Genomic DNA, 26507 nt, shown 5'->3' on the forward strand with positions numbered 1-26507 from the left:
TGCCATTTTCAAAAGACGTCATACATTTTGAAATCTTGACATGGGACATTCTGCATAATGTGTATAGGCCCACTACGTACTTCTACTTTTGGTACTTTAAGTAAATTCTGATGCCAATACTTTTGTACTTTTACTCAAATTCCGGACTTTTTATACTTTGTAACAGAGTATTTCTAAAATTTGCAGTATATTGGTACTTTTACTTAAGGAAAAACAATCGAGTACTTTTTTCCACAGGCAGAGGAGTGGGAGAGAGAGAAACAGAGAGAGAGAGAGAGAGAGAGAGAGAGAGGAAGAAGAGAGATGAGGGGAGGAACCAGGAACGAGTAGTAGTGATATATATATATATATATATATATATATATATATATATAAATATATATATATATATATGGAAGAAGAGAGACAGAGCGCCAGGCAGACAGAATAAAAATGGAGCGAATGAGTGACGGAGCAGAAGGAGAGGAAGGACAATGAAAGGAGTGTATACACTCAGTCAAAAGGGTTAGCATGGCCAGAGGGCTGAAGGTCTGAGTGAGCTCAGAGAGATAAAGAGGGGATCAGACGGAGATGCAGACTCATGGTTAAAGAGTATAACGGCCGCTAATGGAAGGAAAGAGCCGGCGATGGAGGGAAATGTACACACAGAATAAAACGGGACTGGGAGGAGGGACATGACGAGACTGTGAGTTAGACTATATAGCCCGTTCTGACCTGAGATCAGATTCTAAAAAAAAATGTCTTCTATATATCCTGACAGTTTTCTGAAAAAGCCATGTTTCTATGTCAGTCGTTCTTCGATTTTTCTAAAATAGCAGAGCTACAAGCTCGTAGCGCGCCACTCGGTGGCGCGCTATGAGCTTGTAGATCTGCTATTTTTCCAATAGCTAAAGCATAACATAGTGCCAACACCCAAAATGGGCTAGAGGGCACTAGAGCAAGAGCAATAGCGTACAAGTGTATTTTAACCTTGGCAGCACATGCTATAGGAAACTGCTACCTGGGCTGGTTGTGTGGCACTGCATGGGGAGATGATATTGACACTATAGCTGCAGTTCCGAACGCCACAAGCCAGATTTTTGGTAAACGGCTGTGGTCAACATTAAGCCCGATTTGGACATTTTGTATAGCTCTGCTATTTGCCACCATTGCACAACCAACTATACCGTATAAAGTAGGCATGTAACGATTCACTCAACTCACGATACGATTCGCATCACGATATGATGAGGTTCACGATACGATTTTTCACAATGTTAAAAAATATATATATTTTAAAGTTACCGTTTTTTAAATTTTATATAATTTATCTCCCCCCCCTGAGATTTTTTATTTAACTACATTGCAAAAGAAGTAGCATTATACTTTTGCAGTGCAGAAACATAATTGCCTTCCTTGATGAGCATCAACGACCATCACCTGGGCACAGTCACAGACACACACAGCTCCCCTCTACAGTCACAGACACACACAGCTCCCCTTTACAGTCACAGACACACACAGCTCCCCTCTACAGTCACAGACACACACAGCTCCCCTCTACAGTCACAGACACACACAGCTCCCCTCTACAGTCACAGACACACACAGCTCCCCTCTACAGTCACAGACACACACAGCTCCCCTCTACAGTGCTCTACTACTGAAAGTAGTATAGAGCATTTCTCTCCAAAAGCACTTGAATATGATGGAATGTGACTAAAGCTCACTTTCTTTCTTTTTATTTTGGAAAATCGATTTTTAATTAATATCGATATATATATCGATATACGATATATCGTTACATGCCTAGTATAAAGCATTTGAATGTGGCCTGTATACCTCCATGCATGACCTTTGAACATTCGTAAACTGTTCTCCGTGCCCTCTTTTCAGTGGCGGTGGGAACAGTCCCCCGGGGGCCCCAAAAGAAAGATTGACAGCTGTCGCCCGCTGTTAAAAATTCACTGTTTAATACTGTTGTTGTGTTTCCATTTCAAATGCCATGCCTTTAATGTGGAGAAAAGAATATTCCAAAGTTAACAATACAAACTTGTAGCGCTGCCACAAAACGGTTATATAAAAAAAAGGATCCGTTTTAATACGGCATTTAAAAGTGTATGTCTAATATTTAATAATAGTCCTTCATTAACCCATTCTGACCGGGCACCCATTTTGGTGTTAGCATCATGTTACGCTTTATGTATTGAAAAATAGCAGATCTACAAGCTCATATCGCGCCACCGAGTGGCGCGATACGAGCTTGTAGGTCTGCTATTTTTTTTAAATTCGAAGAACGACTGACATTTTTAGAATCTGATCTCAGGTCAGAATGGGTTCATCAGACCAGCGTGTGTCCAGTGGAAACCTCGTATGAATCTGATCTCAGGTCAGAATGGGTTAACGCCATCCATTTTGGGCGGGTACCCCTTTTGGTGTTAGCATTATGTTATGCTTTAGCTATTGAAAAATAGCAGATCTACAAGCTCATAGCGCGCCACTGAGTGACACGCTACGAGCTTGTAGGTCAAAAATTGAAATGTTTTTGAAGAACGACTGACACATAGAAACAGAGCTTTTTCAGAAAACTGTCAGGATGCAGAAGACATTTTTAGAATCTGATCTCAGGTCAAAATGGGTTACGGGTGAGGTCCTATCTTTTGTGATATATACGTTTTGATTTTGTTATTGTCTGAAGGGGGGGGGGGGGGTTTGAATGAATCCGTGTTCATGATTTGATGTGACGGTTTGATTGACGGGTTCAGAGATTGACTGACGCACCATAAAGTAGGCGTTGGCGGACACCTGTGGCCCGCGGGGGTATAGAGACAAAGCGAGAGACAAACCGACAAGTCAGTTCACACGGGAGACCTGGTCCAGTTTGATTGATTTATTAATAACTCTACTTCGTGAGCTACATACTGTAGGTGGAATATATAGTTACGGCCACAAGGCCCAAAATACACAGCGCGCTGTTCAGGGCTGGACTGGCCACAGGACGTACAGTACCTGGCATATTCATTTTTTTAATCTTTTTTGGACAGGCAGGCAGGCCAATAGGCGGCAGGCCACCAGGAAAGGTCCGGGCGTGCTGCCATTCTGCCAGTGCCATCATGATAATTTCACTGTACTTGTATAGCATTGAGTGACAAATAAACCCTCTTCTATCTTGAATCCTTTTGCCAGCATTCTTGTGAGAGAGCAACAAAGGGTTGTTGGTTTGTATCATTTATGACGTTGTTCTGTAAAAGTGGTGGTATTTAGGGCTTTGTTTGTTTTGTGTGTGTGCCTCGACGGAGCGGGCGGTATAGCTTCTGCTATCTGCGCGCTGGTTGTGGTGGTGGTGGGCCGGTCTGGGCCAAATTCACGCGAAAATGAAACCTGAACTGAAGCCGCACCCACAGCTGATGTTGTATGATGTTTTTTTCATTGGCATGTTTGACTGTCAAGGTTTCAGCCTCCAGGAAGAAACCCTAAATACTAAAGGGAAGACATCATTGCCCATAACAACCACACCAAGGGGTCTAATGAAGTTAGTACTGTCGCCTCATAAACACATGGAAATCACGGCAATCCATGTTTAACCCATTTGTAAGTCTGCTATTTTTGAAAATCACACCCGTGTGAACTGAGTGGTGCAACTCCCCCCCCCCCCCCCCCCTCTCTCTCCCTCTCTCTCTCTCACATTAGAAGGCAACAGTGCAACACTATCTCTCTCTCTCTGTTTCTGGCACAACAGCGCCCCTACTGGTACTCATAGTCATATACTGGTGCTAATAGTCACATAGGCGAACACATAGGTGAAACACGGACATTGCTGTTCCTTGGAGTGGTTGCACCACTCAAAAATCGACTGACATATAGAAACATAGCTTTTTCAGAAAACTGTCAGGATGTAGAAGACATTTTTAGAATCTGATCTCAGGTCAAAATGGGTTAAGGAAAGTTTATGCAAAGCTTGCTCAGAAGTTTGATTTGAGCAAAGACATACGGTATACTTTACTATACTGACCCTGGAGATAACATCAACAGACACATGTCAATTTGGTCCAAAGTTTGAGAAGAGCCAAAGAGCTCTTCTCTTATACGTTTGTGTTATACTCCCCTGGGGAGTGCATCGATAACCATTTGACATGTTTCTATTACGAACCGTATACTACCCACAATTATTGTAATTTCATGTGTTTTTACGGAAGAAGCAATGCACAACGACACACACCACCATTCAAAACTAAATTGAAAAAAAAAAAGACACTGGCTGTTATGCTCTTTTTCCAATTTCGTCTGCCCTCTGGGGCTGAACTGAAATGGTGTTTTAAAATGTGCGTGTGTGTGTGTGTGTGTGTGTGTGTGTGTGTGTGTGTGTGTGTGTGTGTGTGTGTGTGTGTGTGTGTGTGTGTGTGTGTGTGTGTGTGCGTGCGTGTGTGTGGGGGGGGGGATTAAGCAAAACCATTTACATTTAAAAATATTCGTTCGCACTAGAAGTTTTCGGGAATAACTCTGAAGCGTAACACTGACTGCTGTCACATGAAAAAGGCTTGTTTCTCCGAAAAACAAAGTCACCTATTCAAGAAATTCAGGACGGGAAATTTTCCACAGACATCTCTGAAATCATACAACAAGGTTCCGGAGGCAAAAAATAGCTCACACACACACACACACACACGCATGCATGCATCATTCAACACACTAATGCATGGACAAACGTGTGCACACACGTCATTCACCGAGATCTGATGTATAGATCTGCCACAAAGAGATCAACCCTACAGTATGTGCTGGAGAATCTAACATCGCTAAGCCCAGCTTCTATACTCCCTCTCCTCTTCATCCACCCCCGTTTCCCTCGCTCATCCATGGAGGACACACACACACACACACAGTACACACACATTTAGTAGATACTGATGCCCTGATGCGACGTGCAGATTGTAGAGCGCTGGCTATTTTTAGTGGTTGTGGTCCAGATCTCGGGAATCACGTTCTTTCCCAGCATGGCAGAGAGAGAGAGAGAGTATGGGGAGTTCATGGCCAGCTTAACAACATAAACACTTTGCACCTGAAATATCCGTCTTATACTCTTAATCCATTGATGCAGACATCTGGATGAGGGATCCCAATCCCTCGAATAAAAACGGAGCCTCGATTCTCACTCTGAATTCAATCAGACGTTATCATGTCTCCCTCTCTCTTTCTCACCGTGTTGTTTGTGTTTACAACATGCGTGTGTATAGGCTAGGCATATAGCTGTATTTGTATATGGCCTGTACTTCCAAGTACCAAACAGGTACACAAAATGATAAACCTGGGCCCTGGGTAAGCCTGTGTATAGGGCAAGCCGGTGAGCGGTACGTTAGAGAATCAGTATTCATGTCATCGGCTACGTTATACCGAGTTCAATCATTTTTTTTTGTCTGTCTCTCTGTTTGTCTTGCAATTTGCAAACAGTCCGTTTATTCGTTCCGTCTCTCCAGCTAACTTAAGTTTCTGCCTCTACTGTACTGTGATGGATGTTTGTAATGGTATGGTAGGTCACCTGGGGGTGGAGGGAGGGAGGGAGGGAGGGAGGGGAGAAGAGGAGAGCAGGGTGCAGTAATCTCTAAGAGTGGAGGGGAAAAGAGGAAAATGGAACAGAGCGAGAGAGAGAGTCACTCGCACTCACATGGTTCACAGGCTACAGGCTGCAGACAGTGGCACTATTGAAAAGTGCACACAGGCAATGAGACAGCAAGAAAGAGGGGAGGGGGATGGGGCTTTGGGCATGAAATAAAGTGCAGTGAGGTGGTGGTTTTTTCCCTATATCTTTCTTCTCCATTCACTAGGCAATTTTTTGATTCACCACCCCAAGATACTTGTCCAGCTGGGTGGGTGTCACTGAAGCTATTTAACTAAGGGAGCCTTGGGCATGCCAGTGCCTGTGGCCCCCTTTGCGTCATACTATAGAATCTGCCTAATGGATGTCATTGGAAGACGGGTTTCTGAACTGCTCATAGCAGTTCTCATAGGATGCTGTGAGACACTCAGACACATGCCAAAACAAACAAAGAGGTAGGAGACTCCTATAGTGGGGAGGTGCTGACCGTGGAACTTGTAAAAAGTTTTCCTTTAGGCACATATATAAGTGTAGGCCTATGGGTGGTTCTCTTTGTGGCCACACCTCGCACGCACACACAGTGTGTAATGTAGTTTTTTTAATAGAACTACAATTTCTTTTTTTTACAAATATTATAATAATAAAACAGCCCATGTGGGTTTGAGGAAAGGTGAAAAACTGAAAATGCTGCTGCTGTTGTGGTAGTATGTTATCTCACTGCACGTGGTATTGTTTTTGTATCCGTTGTCATGGCAACCTAGATGCTGCTATCCAAAACTCTGTTAAGTTAATACTTATTACATAATAGGTAGTTAAACCGTGCGCGCACACGCACATGCACACACACACACACAGAACACTGAACTTAGTGTCTGGATGCTGAATAGAAGAGACGAGAAAGGTGCTGATGCTAGGGATAAGCTCATGTTTTACAAAAAGACATCAAGAGAGACTGAGAGGGAAATAGTGAGAGAAGAAGATGGATAAGACAGCCGAGCAGACTGACAAACATGCCATAGCAGACAGAACTAGATTAGTCTTACAGAGACGTGCATGGCTGAGATGCAGTAATTCCGTCTCCAAATAACATAGCATAATTATGGAACTCCAATCTTCCCCTGTCAAATCAAACTCTGCTTCTTTCTACGCAGCGGTATAGAGTCTGTTCTCCTATACGGCAGGATTGGTTCTCATTGAGGCCACTTCACACACACACACACGCACACATTTAGAGACGTATACAAATATACACTTCTACATAGCCAACAATGGCTTCCTTTATGTTGTGTCTTGGTCATGTATTATAAGTGGGAGGGTGCGATCAGAGATGTGGGAATAACATTGGCAATGCTGACAAGAACGTATTGTTACTTAGTTAGTTACTGCACACAAACACGCGTGGCTCTTTCATGTACGCCCACATGATATGGTAATCGTTGTTGTTGTTGTTGTTGTTGTATGTGATTAGCCTGCTACAATGACTTGGCAGTTTGATTTCTATTTATTTTAATCACTCAGGTATTTATGCAGGCCATTTAAATGCCCAGCATGTGCTGTGCATATGGAACACGAACACCACACAAATGTGAGGGAGTTGGTGTCTAGTTATGTAAAGAGACTTAGATTCTCTTGACAAGGATATAATATGGCAAAAAAAAAAAACTAATCCACTCGCTCATTATCACCGTTTAAGTTTAAGTCATTCATATTCAGTTAAACTCTCCTCTAGACTTGTCTGCAAGTGAACTGGATTGATATGGCTATTCAAGTCTATACAAAACAAGGACATAGTGAGTGCAGCCTACTACTATCACCTAAAAAGTAACATGTTAAACTTTTTTATTTTATTTTTTTTTTTTTTCTCAACAGGATCTAGAAAAACTCCATGCATCCATCTTCAGTATAGACTTCAGTGAGTACTTCCCATACTTCCCACAGATTACAACCACACACGGAGATTTTGAAAACATGACCAATGACAAAAAAACTCCCATATCTGCTGGGCGAAGTACAACAATGTGCAAACACAGCAGCAAGATTTGTGAGTTGCTGTGATAGGAGAAGGATATCAAATGGAACACAACCACCCTAAAGACTAATCATTGTGTATATTCCTGCACTATACCTGCATCAAGTGATCTTGGTACACAGAAGTTGATCTATTGAAGATTCTGACCTTCAAAGTACATCATTTTTGTTCTGATTGTATTGCTGTATCGTTGTATTGTTCTTTCTGCTTTGACAATGTAAACGTATGTTTTCTCATGCCAATAAAGCCCTTTGAATTGAATTGAATTGAATTGAGTGGTGCAACTCTGTGTGGGGGTCCCCAGAAGTCCTCCAGACCCACACCCTGGTGCCGGCCTGCCTACTGTACTGTACTGTACTGTACTGTACTGTACTGTACTGTACTGTACTGTACTGTACTGTACTGTACTGTCACACCCGACATTATCTTTACAGTGTGTGTGTGTGTGTGTGTGTGTGTGTGTGTGTGTGTGTGTGTGTGTGTGCGTGCATGTGTGCTTGCGTGGCTGCGCAACAGAGACACTTGGTTGTGAAAACCAACCAAACGCTATTTCGTGCTTGGACTAGGCATGTAACGATATATCGTATATCGATATATATCGATACAACATTCTGCATCATGGTTGGAGTATACTAGCAGTGGTGCCCCACACGTTTTTTTTTCTTGAGAGCTACTTTCAAAATGACCAGCTCAACAAGATCTATACACACACCCCAAAAAAGTATTGTCCCATTGCTGAGAATAGCAGCACTGGAGTACTGTACTACTCTGAACTGTACTGGCTCCCTGTGTGTCCAATAAATCATTTCAAAATACTACTATTGGTCTAGAACAGTTTAAGATCCTGTGCGATATCAATCGTGAACCATTCCAGACCTCTCTCAGGTCTATCTGGGGAAACTGCGAAAGGTCTGCTTTCTGTCCCTAAAACCAAATACAAAGAAGCAGCATTTATGTTTAATCCACATTATCTGGAAGAATCTCCCCCAAAAAAACGACAGGTCTGCTATACCATTCTTATCTCTTTTAAAACTAAACTAAAACTAACTAACTTAAAAAAACAAAAAAAAACATTTGTTTGCCTCTGCCTCCGATTGAATTACTTAGTGGATTTATTTTTTCGTTCTCTTCTGCACTGTAATTGAATTTGTTATGTCTACTGGTTTTGTTTTATGCCTCCTAAATGTGTGTTTCCTTCTGTGTAAAGCAATTGCCTTGTGGCTGAAATGTGCTATACAAATTGCCGTGCCTCAAAAAACTATTATTTTTTGTATTTTTTTTTAGATGTTTCTGTCATTTATTTATGTTGAAACTGTAGCTGCTCTACATTGATTACAGGTGTAAATGTCACAAATGTGCTCACTGCTGACAGCAGGTGCAGGATTCATGAATGCATAGAGTAGACAATATTTTAGGCAAAAAACCCCAACAACTATACCAAATTTCCCACTCCACGTAACCCCCCAGCTGCTGGACTACAGTGACAGCAGATAAGCGTATTACTATACAGTAGCTACTACCTATTGTACTGTTAACCCATTCTGACCGGGAACCCATTTTGGTATTAGCATCATGTTATGCTTTAGCTATTGAAAAATAGCAGATCTACAAGCTCATAGCGCGCCACCGAGTGGCGCGCTATGAGCTTGTAGGTCTGCTATTTTTGAAAAATCGAAGAACGACTGACATTTTTTAGAATCTGATCTCAGGTCAGAATGGGTTAATCAGACCAGTGTGTGCCCAGTGGAAACCTCGTATGAATCTGATCCCAGGTCAGAATGGGTTAAGTCAGATCAAAGAGTTCATCTTGGAAAGTATTGAATGAAGTCATATATAGTCAAATACTGTGTATATATATCTTGCAGCATCTTAGTGTGTATACTCTTCATCAAAAGAAAGGTTTATTCCCCAAGTCATAATGATGAAAAAATATATACTTTTGTAAAAGTAAACGAAATGACACACATCAACAGGCACACACTGATGATGATGTCATTGGATTCAGTAGTAGTAGGGGGGACCGGTTTTGGGGAGAGGCGTTGAATGATGACTGAAGACATTGTTCACCGTGTGTGTGTGTGTGTGTGTGACTACTACCGACTGATCCCACAAAACCACAGGGCCCCCGTCTCGCTTTTCCCGGATCATTAAAAATGCATCACCCCTGCTGGGAGGATCAGGTGTCACCAAAACAAGGAAAACAAAAACACCACAGCATTAATAAATAATAGAGCGACCGTGATACTGTATACTGTACGGCGTGCACGCTGACATTATACACAACTTGCGAGTCTGACGTTGCAATTTGGAGTAATAGTCCCCTTTTTCCTAAGACAGGAGGGGAAAAGAGGACGAATCCCTATAATTATATTCCCCTGCACAGTGTGTACAGTATTACAACATTCTGCATCATGGTTGGAGTGTACTATAGCAGTGGTGGTGCCCCACACGTTCTTTGACTTGAGAGCGTATACTTTCAAAATGACCAGCTCAACAAGATCTATACACACAGTACACACCCCAAAAAGGTATTGTCCCATTGCTGAGAATAGCAGCACTGGCCGTCATACTATAAGACACTTGGGAATGGGAAATAGAGAGCGGAAAATGGAATTTGTATGTGACTTTGTAATGCTATGTTTGTGTGCAAACTAGTGAAAGCTAATTATTGCATTGTGTGTTTGAGCTGACAGGCTCTTTTTGATGTCAATCAATCAAGTCATTTCAAGTAGCAAATGGCAAAATGTACATATTTTTAATGATATATATATTGGGGCATGTCATGTGGTCTACCTGCAAAGCCTTTGTGATCTACTGGTAGATCGCGATCTACCTTCTGGGCACCCCTAGAGTCTCCACGCATCCTCCACTAGAATTTTTTTTGTCCAGTATACAAAGTTCTGGATTTCTGAAAGGTTCAGCCTCCATTGTACTGTAACGCTTCGCCATTAAACTCTCTCCCATCAAACCCTGTTCTGTCCCATTACGTCCAGACACAGCCTCTGGGCCCCATGACGGCTTCACTGAGCACACAAGAGGCAAAACAGTGAAGTGAGGGAAGGGTGGATAACAAGAGGAGGGGGGGGAAGGAAGTTAGCAACAGACAGTGATGTTGCGCAGTGCCTAAATTAAGCAAATCAATGGCTGTGCTGTATAGTTTTTATGGTTTAGGTTTTTAGGTTGTATTTATTAGCACGTAAAACGACAGAAGAAATATACATATACTGTAGCCTACATGTTATTAATATTGTGCAGGAGAAGTTAGAAGCCAAAATAAGGGCTTTATCGAGAACTTCCCCTAAAAATATATAGGGGGAGTTACAGTGTCGCAACACTTATTCAGTGTGACAATGTAGTTATGTTTGGAATATTGATTGGTTTGTTGTATAATATTTGTGATAAATGGGGTGCTAAATGAGTTTCACCCAAAATACATTCTAAGTTGCAGAACTGCAGTGTGGGAAAAGGCTAATCTGAGGCGAGTTAGTTACACTTGGCATTGCAAAAAAGAAAAAGAAAACATGTTGTAAGTAAGTATGATGAAAGTACGTTATTTAACAAGCAGGCCCTGGATGTCCTAAGTAGACTAAGGTCCTATTTTAGAGCCGAATGAAAGTCGGTTGGGCTCTGCAGAGCCTACAATGTGACGTCATTTGAGGTTCGGGGGAGGTGGGGGGCAGGGCGGGTACCGTCCTAAAGTCGACTCTTCGGTGCCACTGAAAATTTCCGACGAGCCGAAATCATTTCGGCTCTACAGCGGTAAAATAGGGGTATGAATCGGCCCCAATGCTCTCCATCTGAAACGTTTGGAAAGCGCCACCGTCAGTGGCTAGGGGGCCATTTCGTTTAGCCTAACACGGCCAGCCGCAATGTTAGGCGACAGTCCCGATTAGTGTGATTTGAGTTGTATAGAGGCTGAAGGTTGCTCCGTGTAGACTAGTCAGACCACAATCAATATCGAGGTTCTTGGATTCAAAGTATCAAAATAATACACAAATACAATAATACAAAAATAAATAATAAGATTAGGTTGTATATTATTTGGCTCCTTTCTGTGACTCTGGAGTCGGGAGCGTGAAAAACAAATATTTGGGCATTCCATTATCATTCATGTTGTGGGTCCCTGCACTATGACACTATTAGTTATATATACCGGTAGTAGCATATAGGCTTGCGCACGGACAGAGAAGATATATATCGCTGTATAGTCACGACCTCAATGCCCGTGTTGTTTGCACTGCTCTATTTTACAACTGCAATAATAAAAACATGAATCTGTCAGTCAGGTATATTTAACACTGGACACCAAACGCAAATTCAAGACAGCCTTGAGAGCTGCCTCGTCTCCAGTCAAACAGTAATATGTTTCTTATCAATACTACACAGTACACCACAGTCAAAAGGTTAGTCAACTATTTGCAATGTTTTATTTGGGGGAACAAAAACTCATCACCAAAGTGTGCCATGCGATTAGCAATTATATCCCACAGGTCTGGTCCTATATACTCAATGTGGCCCGCAGGTTAATATCGTAATACTGATATATTGATTTCAGCTGTTTACAATTCCAGAACTACAGCCCTGGATGTCTTAAGTAGACTAAGGGCCGATTCATGCTCCTATTTTAGAGCCGAATAAAAGTCGGTTGGGCTGCTGGGGGGGGGTGGGGGGGGGGTACCGTCCTAAAGTCGGCTCTTCGGTGCCACTGAAAACTGCCACTGAAAACTTATTGATTTCAGCTGTTTACAATTCCAAACATGAACCGCTTAAATTACTTAGTATTACTACTGGTATTAGGATTTTATTGTCCTTTTTATGTCCAATGAGTGAGTGTGGAAATATAGTGGCCCTCTGGAGTGAGTGTGGAAATATAGTGGCCCTCTGGAGTGAGTGTGGAACTATAGTGGCCCTCTGGAGTGAGTGTGGAAATATAGTGGCCCTCTGGAGTGAGTGTGGAAATATAGTGGCCCTCTGGAGTGAGTGTGGAAATATAGTGGCCCTCTGGAGTGAGTGTGGAACTATAGTGGCCCTCTGGAGAGAGTGTGGAAATATAGTGGCCCTCTGGAGTGAGTGTGGAAATATAGTGGCCCTCTGGAGTGAGTGTGGAAATATAGTGGCCCTCTGGAGTGAGTGTGGAACTATAGTGGCCCTCTGGAGAGAGTGTGGAAATATAGTGGCCCTCTGGAGTGAGTGTGGAAATATAGTGGCCCTCTGGAGTGAGTGTGGAAATATAGTGGCCCTCTGGAGTGAGTGTGGAAATATAGTGGCCCTCTGGAGTGAGTGTGGAAATATAGTGGCCCTCTGGAGTGAGTGTGGAAATATAGTGGCCCTCTGGAGTGAGTGTGGAAATATAGTGGCCCTCTGGAGTGAGTGTGGAAATATAGTGGCCCTCTGGAGTGAGTGTGGAAATATAGTGGCCCTCTGGAGTGAGTGTGGAAATATAGTGGCCCTCTGGAGTGAGTGTGGAAATATAGTGGCCCTCTGGAGTGAGTGTGGAAATATAGTGGCCCTCTGGAGTGAGTGTGGAAATATAGTGGCCCTCTGGAGTGAGTGTGGAAATATAGTGGCCCTCTGGAGTGAGTGTGGAAATATAGTGGCCCTCTGGAGTGAGTGTGGAAATATAGTGGCCCTCTGGAGTGAGTGTGGAAATATAGTGGCCCTCTGGAGTGAGTGTGGAAATATAGTGGCCCTCTGGAGTGAGTGTGGAAATATAGTGGCCCTCTGGAGTGAGTGTGGAACTATAGTGGCCCTCTGGAGTGAGTGTGGAAATATAGTGGCCCTCTGGAGTGAGTGTGGAAATATAGTGGCCCTCTGGAGTGAGTGTGGAAATATAGTGGCCCTCTGGAGTGAGTGTGGAACTATAGTGGCCCTCTGGAGAGAGTGTGGAAATATAGTGGCCCTCTGGAGTGAGTGTGGAAATATAGTGGCCCTCTGGAGTGAGTGTGGAAATATAGTGGCCCTCTGGAGTGAGTGTGGAACTATAGTGGCCCTCTGGAGAGAGTGTGGAAATATAGTGGCCCTCTGGAGTGAGTGTGGAAATATAGTGGCCCTCTGGAGTGAGTGTGGAAATATAGTGGCCCTCTGGAGTGAGTGTGGAAATATAGTGGCCCTCTGGAGTGAGTGTGGAAATATAGTGGCCCTCTGGAGTGAGTGTGGAAATATAGTGGCCCTCTGGAGTGAGTGTGGAAATATAGTGGCCCTCTGGAGTGAGTGTGGAAATATAGTGGCCCTCTGGAGTGAGTGTGGAAATATAGTGGCCCTCTGGAGTGAGTGTGGAAATATAGTGGCCCTCTGGAGTGAGTGTGGAAATATAGTGGCCCTCTGGAGTGAGTGTGGAAATATAGTGGCCCTCTGGAGTGAGTGTGGAAATATAGTGGCCCTCTGGAGTGAGTGTGGAAATATAGTGGCCCTCTGGAGTGAGTGTGGAAATATAGTGGCCCTCTGGAGTGAGTGTGGAAATATAGTGGCCCTCTGGAGTGAGTGTGGAAATATAGTGGCCCTCTGGAGTGAGTGTGGAAATATAGTGGCCCTCTGGAGTGAGTGTGGAAATATAGTGGCCCTCTGGAGTGAGTGTGGAAATATAGTGGCCCTCTGGAGTGAGTGTGGAAATATAGTGGCCCTCTGGAGTGAGTGTGGAAATATAGTGGCCCTCTGGAGTGAGTGTGGAAATATAGTGGCCCTCTGGAGTGAGTGTGGAAATATAGTGGCCCTCTGGAGTGAGTGTGGAAATATAGTGGCCCTCTGGAGTGAGTGTGGAAATATAGTGGCCCTCTGGAGTGAGTGTGGAAATATAGTGGCCCTCTGGAGTGAGAGTGGAAATATAGTGGCCCTCTGGATCATCAAAGTTGCCCACCCATGATCTAATGGATCAGACGCTATCCGTCGCTATTCTGACAGACAGAAATGCAGTCTTCCACTCCCCAGTCCCACCCACCCACACACACCCACACACACACACACACACTATGCTTAATTCCATTAAGATAGTAAGATCGTAAATGTCTCGGTTGAGGAAAACACAATTTCTCTGAGGGAAGAGAGGGGGGGGGGGAGATTAGAGGAGAGGGACACACACAGCTCACTGCATAGCGAGAGGCAATGTTTTTGAGGCACTGTTGCGCAGCATCCCACACGTGCACGCCAGGGAGGAGGGCTTGTGCAAGTAGGCCTACAGTACAGTACTAGTACAGTATACTCACTTCAGACGGGTATGATTTGTATTATGTCATCAACATCTGAGAGGGGCGTTCCGCAACATGAGAAACTCAACACTATACAGGCAGTTGCCAAAGCATTGGCACCATAAAAGAGTTTGAGATGGGGAAGATCTGATGTCTTTGGGATCTGCAAAGGCAGTACTAGTAACCCTATAGTACCGTAGTAACAACACTGCAGGCATGCCGCCAAGCGTGAGGCGGTGCAAAGGTTTTGGGGGTCGGATCACGGTCAAGATTGGTTGTCTATAAAAGTCAGTTGTCACGAACTTTGGGAGCTTTATATGAGCTGGGGTTGAGATCAGAGCAAGACACTAAACCCCTTATCCCTAAACTTATTTGCCTTTTTTTTTTTTTTTACTATTTTGCAAAACATTTTTGAATAGTTAAAATGGCCAGTCTACAAGCTCACAACGTGTCAATGTAGATTGGCTAGTTGGAACTATTCAAAAATTTTAAATAGTAAAAAAAAAAAAGGCAAAGAAGCGGTGACGAAAATGGAGCCCTATGACTTAACTTCTGTGAACACCAGAAGACCACTCACCACTTTACCGCGGTGGCCGAACGGTTTGCGGAGCGGTCTCGATATCGGAAAGGTCACTAGTTCGTATCCCCGGACCGGCACGTTAAAATTACCACCGTTGAAGTGCCCTTGAGCAAGGCATTGAACCCCTACCATGAAATGCTCTATGAGCAGGGCCTGGCTGTAAACAAGTTCTTGAGCTTAGTCCAGTTACCCTGGGTAAACATGGTAACTTTGCTTTGCTTACAGAAGGAACGTGGACGAGAGAGGATGAAATGTAGGCTAAATGAACATGGAAACGTGTGGTCCTGCATAGGTCAATGCTTCCACACAGAGAGAGCTCTGCCTTAGCCTTAGGGTTAGCGAAACTCACTGGGCCACAGAACTGTCTATACTGTACCTCGGTGGAGTAATATGCACTATGGCTGGCAGCATATACAGTATATTCTAGATATTAAAAATAAACTATACCACTAGGTTATATAGGGCTGGAAGTATTTTTCCCCAATCAATCGATTTGTTGATTTCATTTTATTATGGGATTATGTTAGATGCTAACCCATTTAGGACTGATGTCGAAAAAAAAAAAAAAAAACGTTCGCTCTGAAAGAATACCTATTCAAAATTTGTGCCGCATTTTCAAGTCCAATTTACAAGTTTTCAATTTACAAGTTTTAAATTTACAAGTTCATAGTGTGCGCGCTATGAGCTTCTATATCTGCTTGTAGATCTACAAGCAGATCTACTTGTAGATCTTGTAGATCTGCTTGAAACACCAAAAGGGGTTCCCACCCAAAATGGGTTAAAATAAGTAATACAATAAAATAATATAATAACCGGAAAACAACATCACATTCTGATGTTATAATGTGGCACTAAAGACTAGGCATTCGTCACAATTCATCATCTTCAGTTTCATCTTCAGCTTTTCAAGAAATCAGGAAGCGTGTTTTACGCCGTGTCAAAATTGCTGACCATGTGCAATCATCTCCCCCAGTGGCTGTATTTAAAAATATATATTAATGTTTCCGAGCCGGGATGTTGAAATGATCCATCCGCTTTAACCCATTCTGGGCAGGAACCCCTTTTGGTGTCAGCATTACGTTATGCTTTAGCTATTGAAAAATAGCAGCTCTACAAGCTCATAGTGCGCCACCGAGTGGCGCGCTACGAGCTTGTAGGTCTGCTATTTTTGAAAAATCATGAACATGTGGTGCAAAGCTTTGAATATATACTCTTTCAGAGCGAACGTTTTTAACTCAAATCTTCGCTTCTGGGAGGTGGGTCCCTGAAACAACACATTTTCAGGTGGGGGGGGGGGGTCAGCAGCCAATTTCATAAATTTTTGGGGGTTCTTGACATGAAATATTGAGAACCACTGATATAGAAACATGAGGTTTTTCAGGAAAAAAAATAAAATTTAAAAAAATATTTATTTTTAAAATGTCAAGGTCAGGCCTAAATGGATTAAAGGGCAGTAGGAATAGCACATGAAGTGGGTGGGAGGGTTGAGCTACACCACAATACACATGACTTTTTTCCCCCTCCATCCTACGCAATGTCTTCCTTGCCGTCTCGTCCCACGTGGGGTCAGAGCAGTCTCGCGCAGGGCTAGCGGGCCCAGAGGAGGGCCAAAGGGCTGAGACTATAGCTTTGTCTCTGCTTTAAACAAAAGACAGAACCCTGTTTGTTCCTCGTGTGGCGGAGAGAGGAGGGGCTTCTGGTTTGAGTTCTGGTGGGATGCCAGGCTGCATGTGTTTGTGTGAGCGTAGTGCGTGTGTGTGTGTGTGTGTGTACTGTGGAGGAGGAGGTCTCTGTTGAATATTCTAATCTATATGATTAAAGAGCATAGATTCCTTTCAAAACAAAAGCCTAGAGCCCTTCGTATTTATTTGATAATTATACGCCCACGTAAAAAGGAGGTGTGTTCCCTGCCCGTTTGACCTATAAAACAGGAAGACTATGCTCTTTGCCATTTTATATTCATTGCATAATGAGACACTTTGTAAAGAATTGTTGTGAAGGTAGGGCCATTTTTCATATTGTCAAAACAAGGTCTCACTCCGTCGCCCCTTGATTCTGGAGAGCACACGGTGGAGCAACAGTAATGAAGCCATGTCACGTTTTAAACATAGCCATGATAATCTTGAGAATTTATTAAAGATGGTCATAAGCACCGAGGAGGACGATATCAATGATTGTGTCGACCCGTCATCATCCAATTCTAAGAATTACGATGAACCCGACGATAACACAAAAAGCAGCCTTTTAATTCGGAGAGCTTCTTGTCCTTATACAATAGGCTAGAGTAGAGGGAAATGTGCTAAGTGTGCGCGCGTGTGTGTGTGTGTGTGTGTGTGTGTGTGTGTGTGTGTGTGTGTGTGTGTGTGTGTGTGTGTGTGTGTGTGTGTGTGTGTACTGTACAGACAATCTTGTATGAGAGAGATACAAAGACAGACCAAAGTGGACTATGGACGCTACAGGAGAGAGGGAGACATGGAAAACAATGACAGGGTAGGGGGAGACACTCACATGTGCATATCGCAGTGAGTGTAAAGGCAGATTAGTCAACCAACCAACGTCACATTTTCTCCTGGGGAATAACTAGGCTAATTGTTTTGCTGCACTATATTAGCATGATAATAGGATCGTCAACCTGTGGAATGTGTGCATTAGGCTAAAACACATGCATACACACATACACCTGACTTAAGGCGCACACGCGCGCGCGCACACACACACACACACGTTTCGAGATGTGTTTTCCAACCGACTTGCAGTCTGACTAATACACAGCAGCTTAGAGTACTGATGACATAATGGTACTACAAATATGCTAAGCTTCTTAAGACTAAAATAAAGACAAGAAAGATATTTACTCAAAAATATCCAATCCATTTGGCATTTTTCTATTAACTTAGTATACTGTCTCTTTCAATAACCAGTAAGACGCCCCGAGGGCGAGAAGCTATACCTCCACGGCAGACGTCAGACTGCTGGGCGAGCGCTGGCGCTTTGGCATGATGGGTCAGATCAACATATGGAATTAATTCTGTACTGGCCATATATGGAGCGTATCTCGAGTGTACAGGGTTTGATGAGGTCAGATCAATATATGAAATGTCAGAACAAGGTGGGGAATGGATCAACATATTGGAATGTCAGAACAGGTCAGCTCCCATATGGAGATCTAAGGGTTTGATGTTTGAGGTGAGATGTAGAGTTGCTGGCCGGCTCCATATATATATGCAGATCTAGGTGATGATCCAGTCTTCTCCATATATGGCTATCCAAAGTTATATAGATGAGGTCAGTGTTGTGATCTTCACATTATGGAGATGGCCATAAATGGTGGCGTGACGACGTGTCACGAGGCATGATGTCATATATGGAGGTGTGGGGTGACTAACTGACGGACGGACAGACCGACGGGAGATGCAGGTTTTCATAATTTAAAAAAATCACCCGTGTGAAGTGAGGGGCACTCTTGTCATCCAATTATTATTATTATTATAAAAAATGAATGTACTTCTTCATGAATTAATTTGTCAACTTATGTTATTATCTTTTAACCATGATACAATGTTTAAAAGAAACTCATCTTTTCACCATGATCATGTAAGATCACGGTGAATTTACGCGTTAGGACAAATTACCCGATTTGCTCGTCCACATACGACGTAAATTCTCCCGTTTGCGTTGCCACAAAAAGCCGATTTGTTCAGACATAATATGATGTAAATTCTCCTTTCATTGTCAACGGCAAATGTGACACAAGTTAAAATGTGACCTATGGTTGCAATAAGACAGTATTATTCACCAAGACATTTCTGTGCGCAATTCAATACGCTAAGAAGGACTGACTTGTTACAAGATACGTGTCCCGTGAGAATTGAGTGGGCCATCATGGCTATTTCATGAATGAGAATCCTCATCGTGTTGTAATCATCACATCTCCGTCCTCTACAGATGCCTTCAAATGATGATGCATAAAATCCATAACCACAGGAGGTTTTCCGCCATTTATCCTAATATACACCCAGTGATGTAAATAGGTTTTCAATGTACCGAGTCCCCGGGAAGCAGGGATGGTCTTTTAGAGGAGTCCCAGGGACATTTTATGAGTCCCACTTCAACGACTTTATTAGGAGTCATATTTGACCATTTTTTACAAATTATACACACATTATAATGTGGTTTATATTGATGTCGAAAACAGAAGAAGAAATTATTATTATAACTAAAGCTAGCAAAATAAACTAGAATAAAACAGTACAGTAGTACAGTAGTGCATCCTGTGGATGCAGACAGGTCGTTGTTTTATTGCGTCACTTAACTATAAACTGCGCTTTGGGATGCAAAATGCACCCTATTTTAATCTCTGTATGCCATGTGATGGAGTAAGGCTTTCCCTCAACAACAGAAAACGGCCACTTTCATATAATAGGGTCCCACTGCCAAAAGCCATGTCGTTCCACAGACACTGCACCGTCCGATACACCGGATTCACTGTCGTTCAAAGAATACTGTAATGTTCACAATACACGTTGTAGCTGACAAAACATCCTTGCTCTCAAATACTTTGACGATATGAAAGACAGAGAGAGGTAAATGAGCAGAGAAGGTACATGGTGGAAATTCTGGAAAACAATCAAGGTATCTCTCTGGTGGCGTGAAAACTGTGTGGGCGCACAACCGGTGTGACTAACACATGCACAGATGTTTCTCCTCAAGCACATGTCAGTTACCCAGAGGGAAATTATCTGACCTTTAAGCTCTACATCGCAGAATAGCTACAAACTCCTGACAGAGAAGCTGTTTTATATAAAAAAGGATTGTGATGGAATCATTGTGTTTATAAATGTATGAATAGCCTAGTAGCTAAAGTACATTTAAAAATGTGAAGTGAGTGCCAGTGGTGCAACTCCGTGTGGGGGTTCACGGGGGGGGGGGGGGGGGGGGGGGGGGGGGGGTGTTCCAGAACCGAAACGGTTCTGAAATGACAGAGTTACTGTGTGGTGGTCCCTCTACTGTACTGTACTGTACTGTCACTGTACTGTACTTGCATCATATATACAGTTAATACATGCATGTGTTTGTTTTTGTGCTCATACCCAGACACCCACCCACCCAGCCACACACATAGCTCTGTAAGGGAGTGGTTAATGTTTCACAATGTCCCTGAGAAATATTAAAGTTGATTTAATTTACCACAGTATGATCACATGCAGATTAAACAGCTCATTTTAACAATCAGTTCAACAGTGTCAGTGACTGGTGGAACATGAAAAAGACACAAAAGCTATGGCTCCCGCCTGCTTGTAGTTAGAGCAGCAGGCCTTTATGTTGGTGTTCTGACATAGTGTGTGTGTGTGTGTGTGTGTGTGTGTGTGTGTGTGTGTGTGTGTGTGTGTGTGTGTGTGTGTGTGTGTGTGTGTGTGTGTGTGTGTGTGTGTGTGTGTACACCGTTACTGTTTAGCCTCCTACATTGGTTAGTAAATTACTAAACTTATACAGGCACTGTCGCTCACCAAAAACAGCTGATCTACAAGCTCACAACCCATTCCTGCACCATATGTTGTGTAGCTTGTAGATCTGCTATTTTCGGTGCATGTCGACACTTCAAGTGTCAAGTACATGAATCCAGACTCACCGTCATGGGCGAAGTGCTGAAGTGAATCCTCCTCTTCGAAGGGATCTCCTCCGGGTTTTCCTCCGGAAGGCCAGGAATCTCCGTGAGTTCCGAGCCGGGATCGTAGACGACATCCTCGTCGTCGCCATAGAGGTCATCCTCTGGGTCCGTGCAGCTTTCTCCCCAGCCCTGGTAACACGCGTCCCCGTCGGCGTTAAAAATCACCCGCTCGTTCCCCGCGTAATCCTCATCCCGTTCTTCCGCCCGGTCCTTGGCGGCGTTAGAAGAAGGCTTCTCCTCCTCCTGGCTCTCCCCGGCGGGCGTGGCAGGAGTCGGCAGGGGCTCGGGCGTGGTGTCGTCGGACACTTTATCTCGGACGACAGCCTCGTCCGTGCGTGCTTTTGACGCGCCGGACACCACCGCCACGTCCTCAAATGAGTTTCTCATTCCCGAGAGTTTCACCTCTTCTTCTTCGTCGTCGTCTTCACAGGATCCATTCACCTGGCCCCCGTTGGTAGTAGCGCGGGGGAAATGCCCCCTGCCTGCGTCCGTCTGGTCCGTTTTCCCCTGGGCTTTATCCTCAGAGAGCTCCGTGGTCTCCACCAGAGGACTGGGGCTCAGGAGGTCCTCGGAAGACGAGGACGCGGGGAGCTTGCCGCCGCCGCCGCCCGTCCGGTTCGGCGGGTAGGAACCGCGAACCGGGGACTGGCGAGAGTCGTCCTCGCTCAGGTCCCGGTGAAACCCGTCCGGTGAGTAAAGCGCCCGCCTGCTGACCCCCTTGTAGAGCGCTCCCCCGCCCGCGTTCTGGTGGTCGGCGTGTTCAAACACGGCGCTGAGCTGACTGACGGTGGGCGAGGACGCCTCCGTCCGGGAGCAGAGCGAGTCTAAGGAGTCCGTGCTGCCGCGGTTGGACCTCGCGCCTCGCCAGTCGTCCAAGTGCTCGTGGGACCCTCGCTTGTCTCGTCCGTAGGGGTAGACCGGCGACTGCGACTGGTCACGCGACTGCTGTTCAAACAGCCTCCTGGTTTCGGAGAACTTCGCTCCGACGGCTCCGACGCGGTCGGCCGACGCGGAATGCTGGAGCTTGATGACCGACCCGTCCGCCTTGTTGATGAAGTTGGTCGGCTTGACCATTTTCTGCGGCGAGGTCTCCTCCTGAGCCTTGTTGGCCTTGGTTCCCGGCACCTTCTCCGTCTCCATCTGCATGAACATGTCTTTGATGCGACTGACGTGGGCGCCGTACTGGCGCCCCCTCGGTTGTTTGACCCGCTCCGGCTTGGAGTCGTGACCGCCGCCGTGACCGCCGCCGTCGACCCGGGGCTGGTCGAAGGCCTTTTTGAGGGCTTGGAACTCGGCCCGGTAGGCATTTCGATGGGGGGAGGCGCTCCGGAGGGTCGTCCTCTCCCCGGAGGTCTCCGTCTTCAACATGGGCATGGCGGCGTCGTCTCTGGAGTCCGAGGGGATCTCAGCATAGCCCTGGCCTCATTACGGCTCGCAGTGTGCGCAAGCGATGTCTCGTTTGACCTATACTGTATAGCACAGCAGCAGCAGCGTCTAATCGGAGCACAGCTTTGTTATACTTCCTTTCTGGTCCATTCACACCTGTGAGGAGCAGAAAGAAAGATATCAGACAGACATACAACATAACGGTAGCTAACCAAAACAAACTCACAGAAATCACAGGCTGAAAGTGCCACTAATATATAGCCACTATAGCGCAGCGTGACAGTCACAGAGCTCGCAGAAAGATACTTTTTCACATTCCATCTACACAAACACAAACGAGCACTGAGATTTGAAGGGCAAATCACAGCCTGGTGTTTCACGTATATACTGTAAAGCTCCTATATGAAAAAGCAAGCACTATAAAAGCCAATTGGGACTCTGAAAGCACTCTGGTGATGATGGGGTGTCCATTCATCATTAGTGGGCTGTTGTTTACCAACTACAATCAATATACATCAATGATATGCCGAGCTGCCGACAACATGCATGTTGTGCTAAATACACAGTGGGGAGCTGCACTGTGTATTTTTGGGCTATAGCATACCAGTGAGTAAATATACTTTATGATTGATTGATTGATTGGTGAGGCATCCTGAGCTTAAGCAAACCTTATCCCGTATTTACGAATATGACAATGTCTTAATGGCACTTGTGAAATGTGCACTTTTCAGTTGAATAATAACATTGGCAATCGACTGAGTATTCAGTCTCTCTCTCTTCCTCTTCTGTGCGTGCGTTGACCCTTCACCACCAATAAGCACCAACACCCCTGCCCATGCACAGCGCTCTGCACCACGACTGAGATTTTAGTAAGACCCAAGCATCACCATTCATTCACCAGGCTCAGAGTCACAAACAAGCCTGTAGTCTACTATTGCACAGACGGAATGCTGTTGAACACTGCAGAGATCTGTGTTGACATCACGAAAACACACACACACACACACACACACACACACACACACACACACACACACACACACACACACACTTCGTGAATCGTGAAATGAGTTGCAGACAGACAGTTGCAGACAGTCAGAGCCTTTGGTCAATATATATCGCGACGTCAATTTTAAACTCTGGAAGGCTGAATGGATATAGGCCCCTGTGCTATAGTGTGCGGTCCATATAGCATTAAGGACTTCTATAGCCTGTACACATTTAGTAGGTCATTTTATAGTCCGTCTATAGTGTACATTAAATCTCAACGGGCAACGTAGGCTCTACAGTAACAGTATGCAGAGTATTAAATACGATTAAAGCATCTGGGTAAGCAGCGCCGGGGTACGTCAGTTCGTTAAACCTAGGCTATATTCTCTCAATGCATGTCAGCATCAGCAATCGTTAAACCTACCACACGTCCTCCTCTCCTAGCTTAACTCATGATGATCTCCTGGGCTGGAGTCAGACACTCTCACTGGGTGGGTACAGTAGGCTTACAGTACAGGACCTAGATTCTGTTTTCGTGCAAAAACTGCAAATGCTATTGAGAACGGCCTGGCGGGCCTGTGCCCGGTGTCATTTTCGAGAGCACAAGGAGGATTAAACTAGTAATTAAACTAAACCGTAATGTTGTGTACATCATGTGTGTTCGATATGGAGCTCCAGCGGACAAACAGACCCCCCATATACCCTGTCGCCGCACATCCATATGAACGCACACACCGCAAAGAAACATGACAGCTCCATTTTCCCCCGCATGTGAAACAGGGCACAACAACATATAGTTGTGTGTCTCTTCTACGTTTTCGAACAGCAAATAAATTCTCAGCGTTTCCTGACATTTAAGGGGGGGGGGGAAACAAAAAAAGCAGAAGTTCCGTGTAACCGTACAGCCTACATGGCAACAATGTTGCAACTGCTGTGTCTGTCTTCTATACAAAACAAAAGAGTCACTTACATTCATTGCTTCGGCTTCGTTTGACGAATGGCAGGAACGGAACGATATCCCGGGCGATAAACTCGTGAGAAATAAGCGCATTCGTTGTGTAAATCCACTCGAATATATATATAACATCCCACACAGAGAGTGGTGTCCAGGGCAGACATACAAGCCGGGTGTCTACAACGCCATTGCAGGGCAGGCAGTGCTGTGCTGTGTGATGCTGCCAGTGCCAGCCAACCTGCACAATGGGGGTGTCGCTAGACTCGCTGCTTCGGACGCCCGTATGACGGTCTGATTCCCTATGTGACAAGGAGGACACACACACACACACACACACACACACACACACACACACACACACACACGACGTGACGCGTTGCTCAGTACAGTTGACCGTGTAGTGTAGGAAAGCATAGGCTACTATTTTTGTTAGAGTACTGAGTACGACAGGTGTTCTTAATTTACCTTAATTATATTTTTTCTGCAATGGTTTCGCCCAATGGTCTGCTTGGCGGGGGTTCCATCAGCAGCTATAGTCTACTGTAACTATAACTGCAGTCTGTCTGGCATAAATACCAAATCACATAGTGGTGGAAAAGTACTCAAAAGTATCAATAATCCTTTGTTACAATTTAAGTGCGAAATTCAAAATGTAGGCCTACTTGAGTAAAAGCACAAAAGTATATCGGCATCAAAATGTACCTAAAGTGCAGAATGTCCCATTTCAAAGTTCAAAATGTGTACAAAATCTTTTGAAAATAGCAGATCTACAAGCTCACAATTGTAGCTGCTATTTTCAAAGGGTCGAAGTGGTTAATGTATGTTATCTATTCTAATCAAAATCTCTAGTAACTAAAGTTTTCAAATTATTGCAGTGGAGTAAAAGTAGAAAATGTGGCTCTGAGATGTAGTGGAGTAGAAGTAAAAGTATTGGAAATTGGAAATACTCAAGTAAAGTACAAATACCTCAAAATGTTAGCCTCTTAGGCTAAGTAAACTATACATACCACTGCCAACACACAATAACTCCACTGGGTCAGTTATTGTGTTGTGTGTGTGGTCTATAAAAAAATGATGAAGCGCGCTGTGTGGTGAGAAAACATCAATGGGGACTGTACTGTTTAATTGACTGTGCTGGACTGGTTGACCCACACACACCCACAATCTCTCTCTCACTCACACACACACACACACACACACACACACACACACACACACACACACACACACACACACACACACACACACACACACACACACACACACACACACACACACACACACACCACATGGCCTATATGGGATGTTCTAGCAGCACATAATTAAATGAAGGTTTGGGTCAATGTGGCACAACATGCTTTAATGTATATGCGCACCAATCAACAAATTCTGTTTTTCCACTGTTAGAGAATCAAAGGTTTATCTGGGTTGAAACTGTGTGACTTGGCCCTGGCAGCATGCAGCAGCTACAGTCTGCTGTGCTTGTAGGACTACATCACAAAGAGGGCATTGTTTTCCTGACTAGAGTTCTGAATTTGTTTAGTTTTTCATTATGCCTCACCCCGTGTCCAGAATAGATATAGTCATATGAGTTATAATTATATCTATACCAATCCTACCTATTATGTAAACTGTTTTTAATATTTCAACAGTCGATCTCTTCAACAGAAGTGGACCCGCATCCGTGTTTTTATAAGGAAGTTGATTTGAGAACTCATTATTTTTAGCAATGGCGTGGAGGACAATGAGTTCTTGCTCAAATAGAATGAAGACCAATTTTAACTTCATTACAGTGCAGGCCCGGCACCACGGGGGTGCCAGAGGGGGCCTGGCTATACCTGCCGTTGCAAATTCTGCACCCTCAGTTTAAGTTTCATGTACAGATTGTTTTACTATATAAAAATGATGTGTGCCCCCTCACCATTTTCAACTGCACCCCATTCACCCTGGAGCTGAGCCTTATTAGTGTCACTCCCTCGCCCAGAGAAATGTGTGTATACTTGAGAGAATTAGACCTGGGCTTTTGGGGGAAAGAAAACTGTAGGCCTACAAAAGCTTCGGGGAGAACTGGGCACTATTTTCAACCAGAATTGGGCACTCTTTTTGGGGAGAACTGGGCAGCATGTGGGAGAGAACTGCATATACA

At 44.3% G+C, this 26507-nt stretch overlaps 1 protein-coding gene across 1 annotated transcript in view; it reads right to left on the reverse strand.

Annotated features, from left to right (window-relative positions):
* ppp1r9a (protein phosphatase 1, regulatory subunit 9A) overlaps nt 1-24542 on the reverse strand; it is a 93833-nt gene extending 69291 nt beyond the window's left edge. Inside the window, 2 exon segments of the mRNA XM_080787068.1 lie at nt 20992-22572; nt 24377-24542. Of these exon segments, the coding sequence (XP_080643194.1) occupies nt 20992-22404 (1413 nt within the window). The 5' untranslated portion in view covers nt 22405-22572; nt 24377-24542.
* Between the last annotated feature and the right edge of the window lie 1965 nt (nt 24543-26507).

The sequence above is a fragment of the Protomyctophum bolini genome (genome assembly GCF_963924005.1).
Source record: "Protomyctophum bolini genome assembly, chromosome: 17".
NCBI classification, from domain to species: domain Eukaryota; kingdom Metazoa; phylum Chordata; class Actinopteri; order Myctophiformes; family Myctophidae; genus Protomyctophum; species Protomyctophum bolini.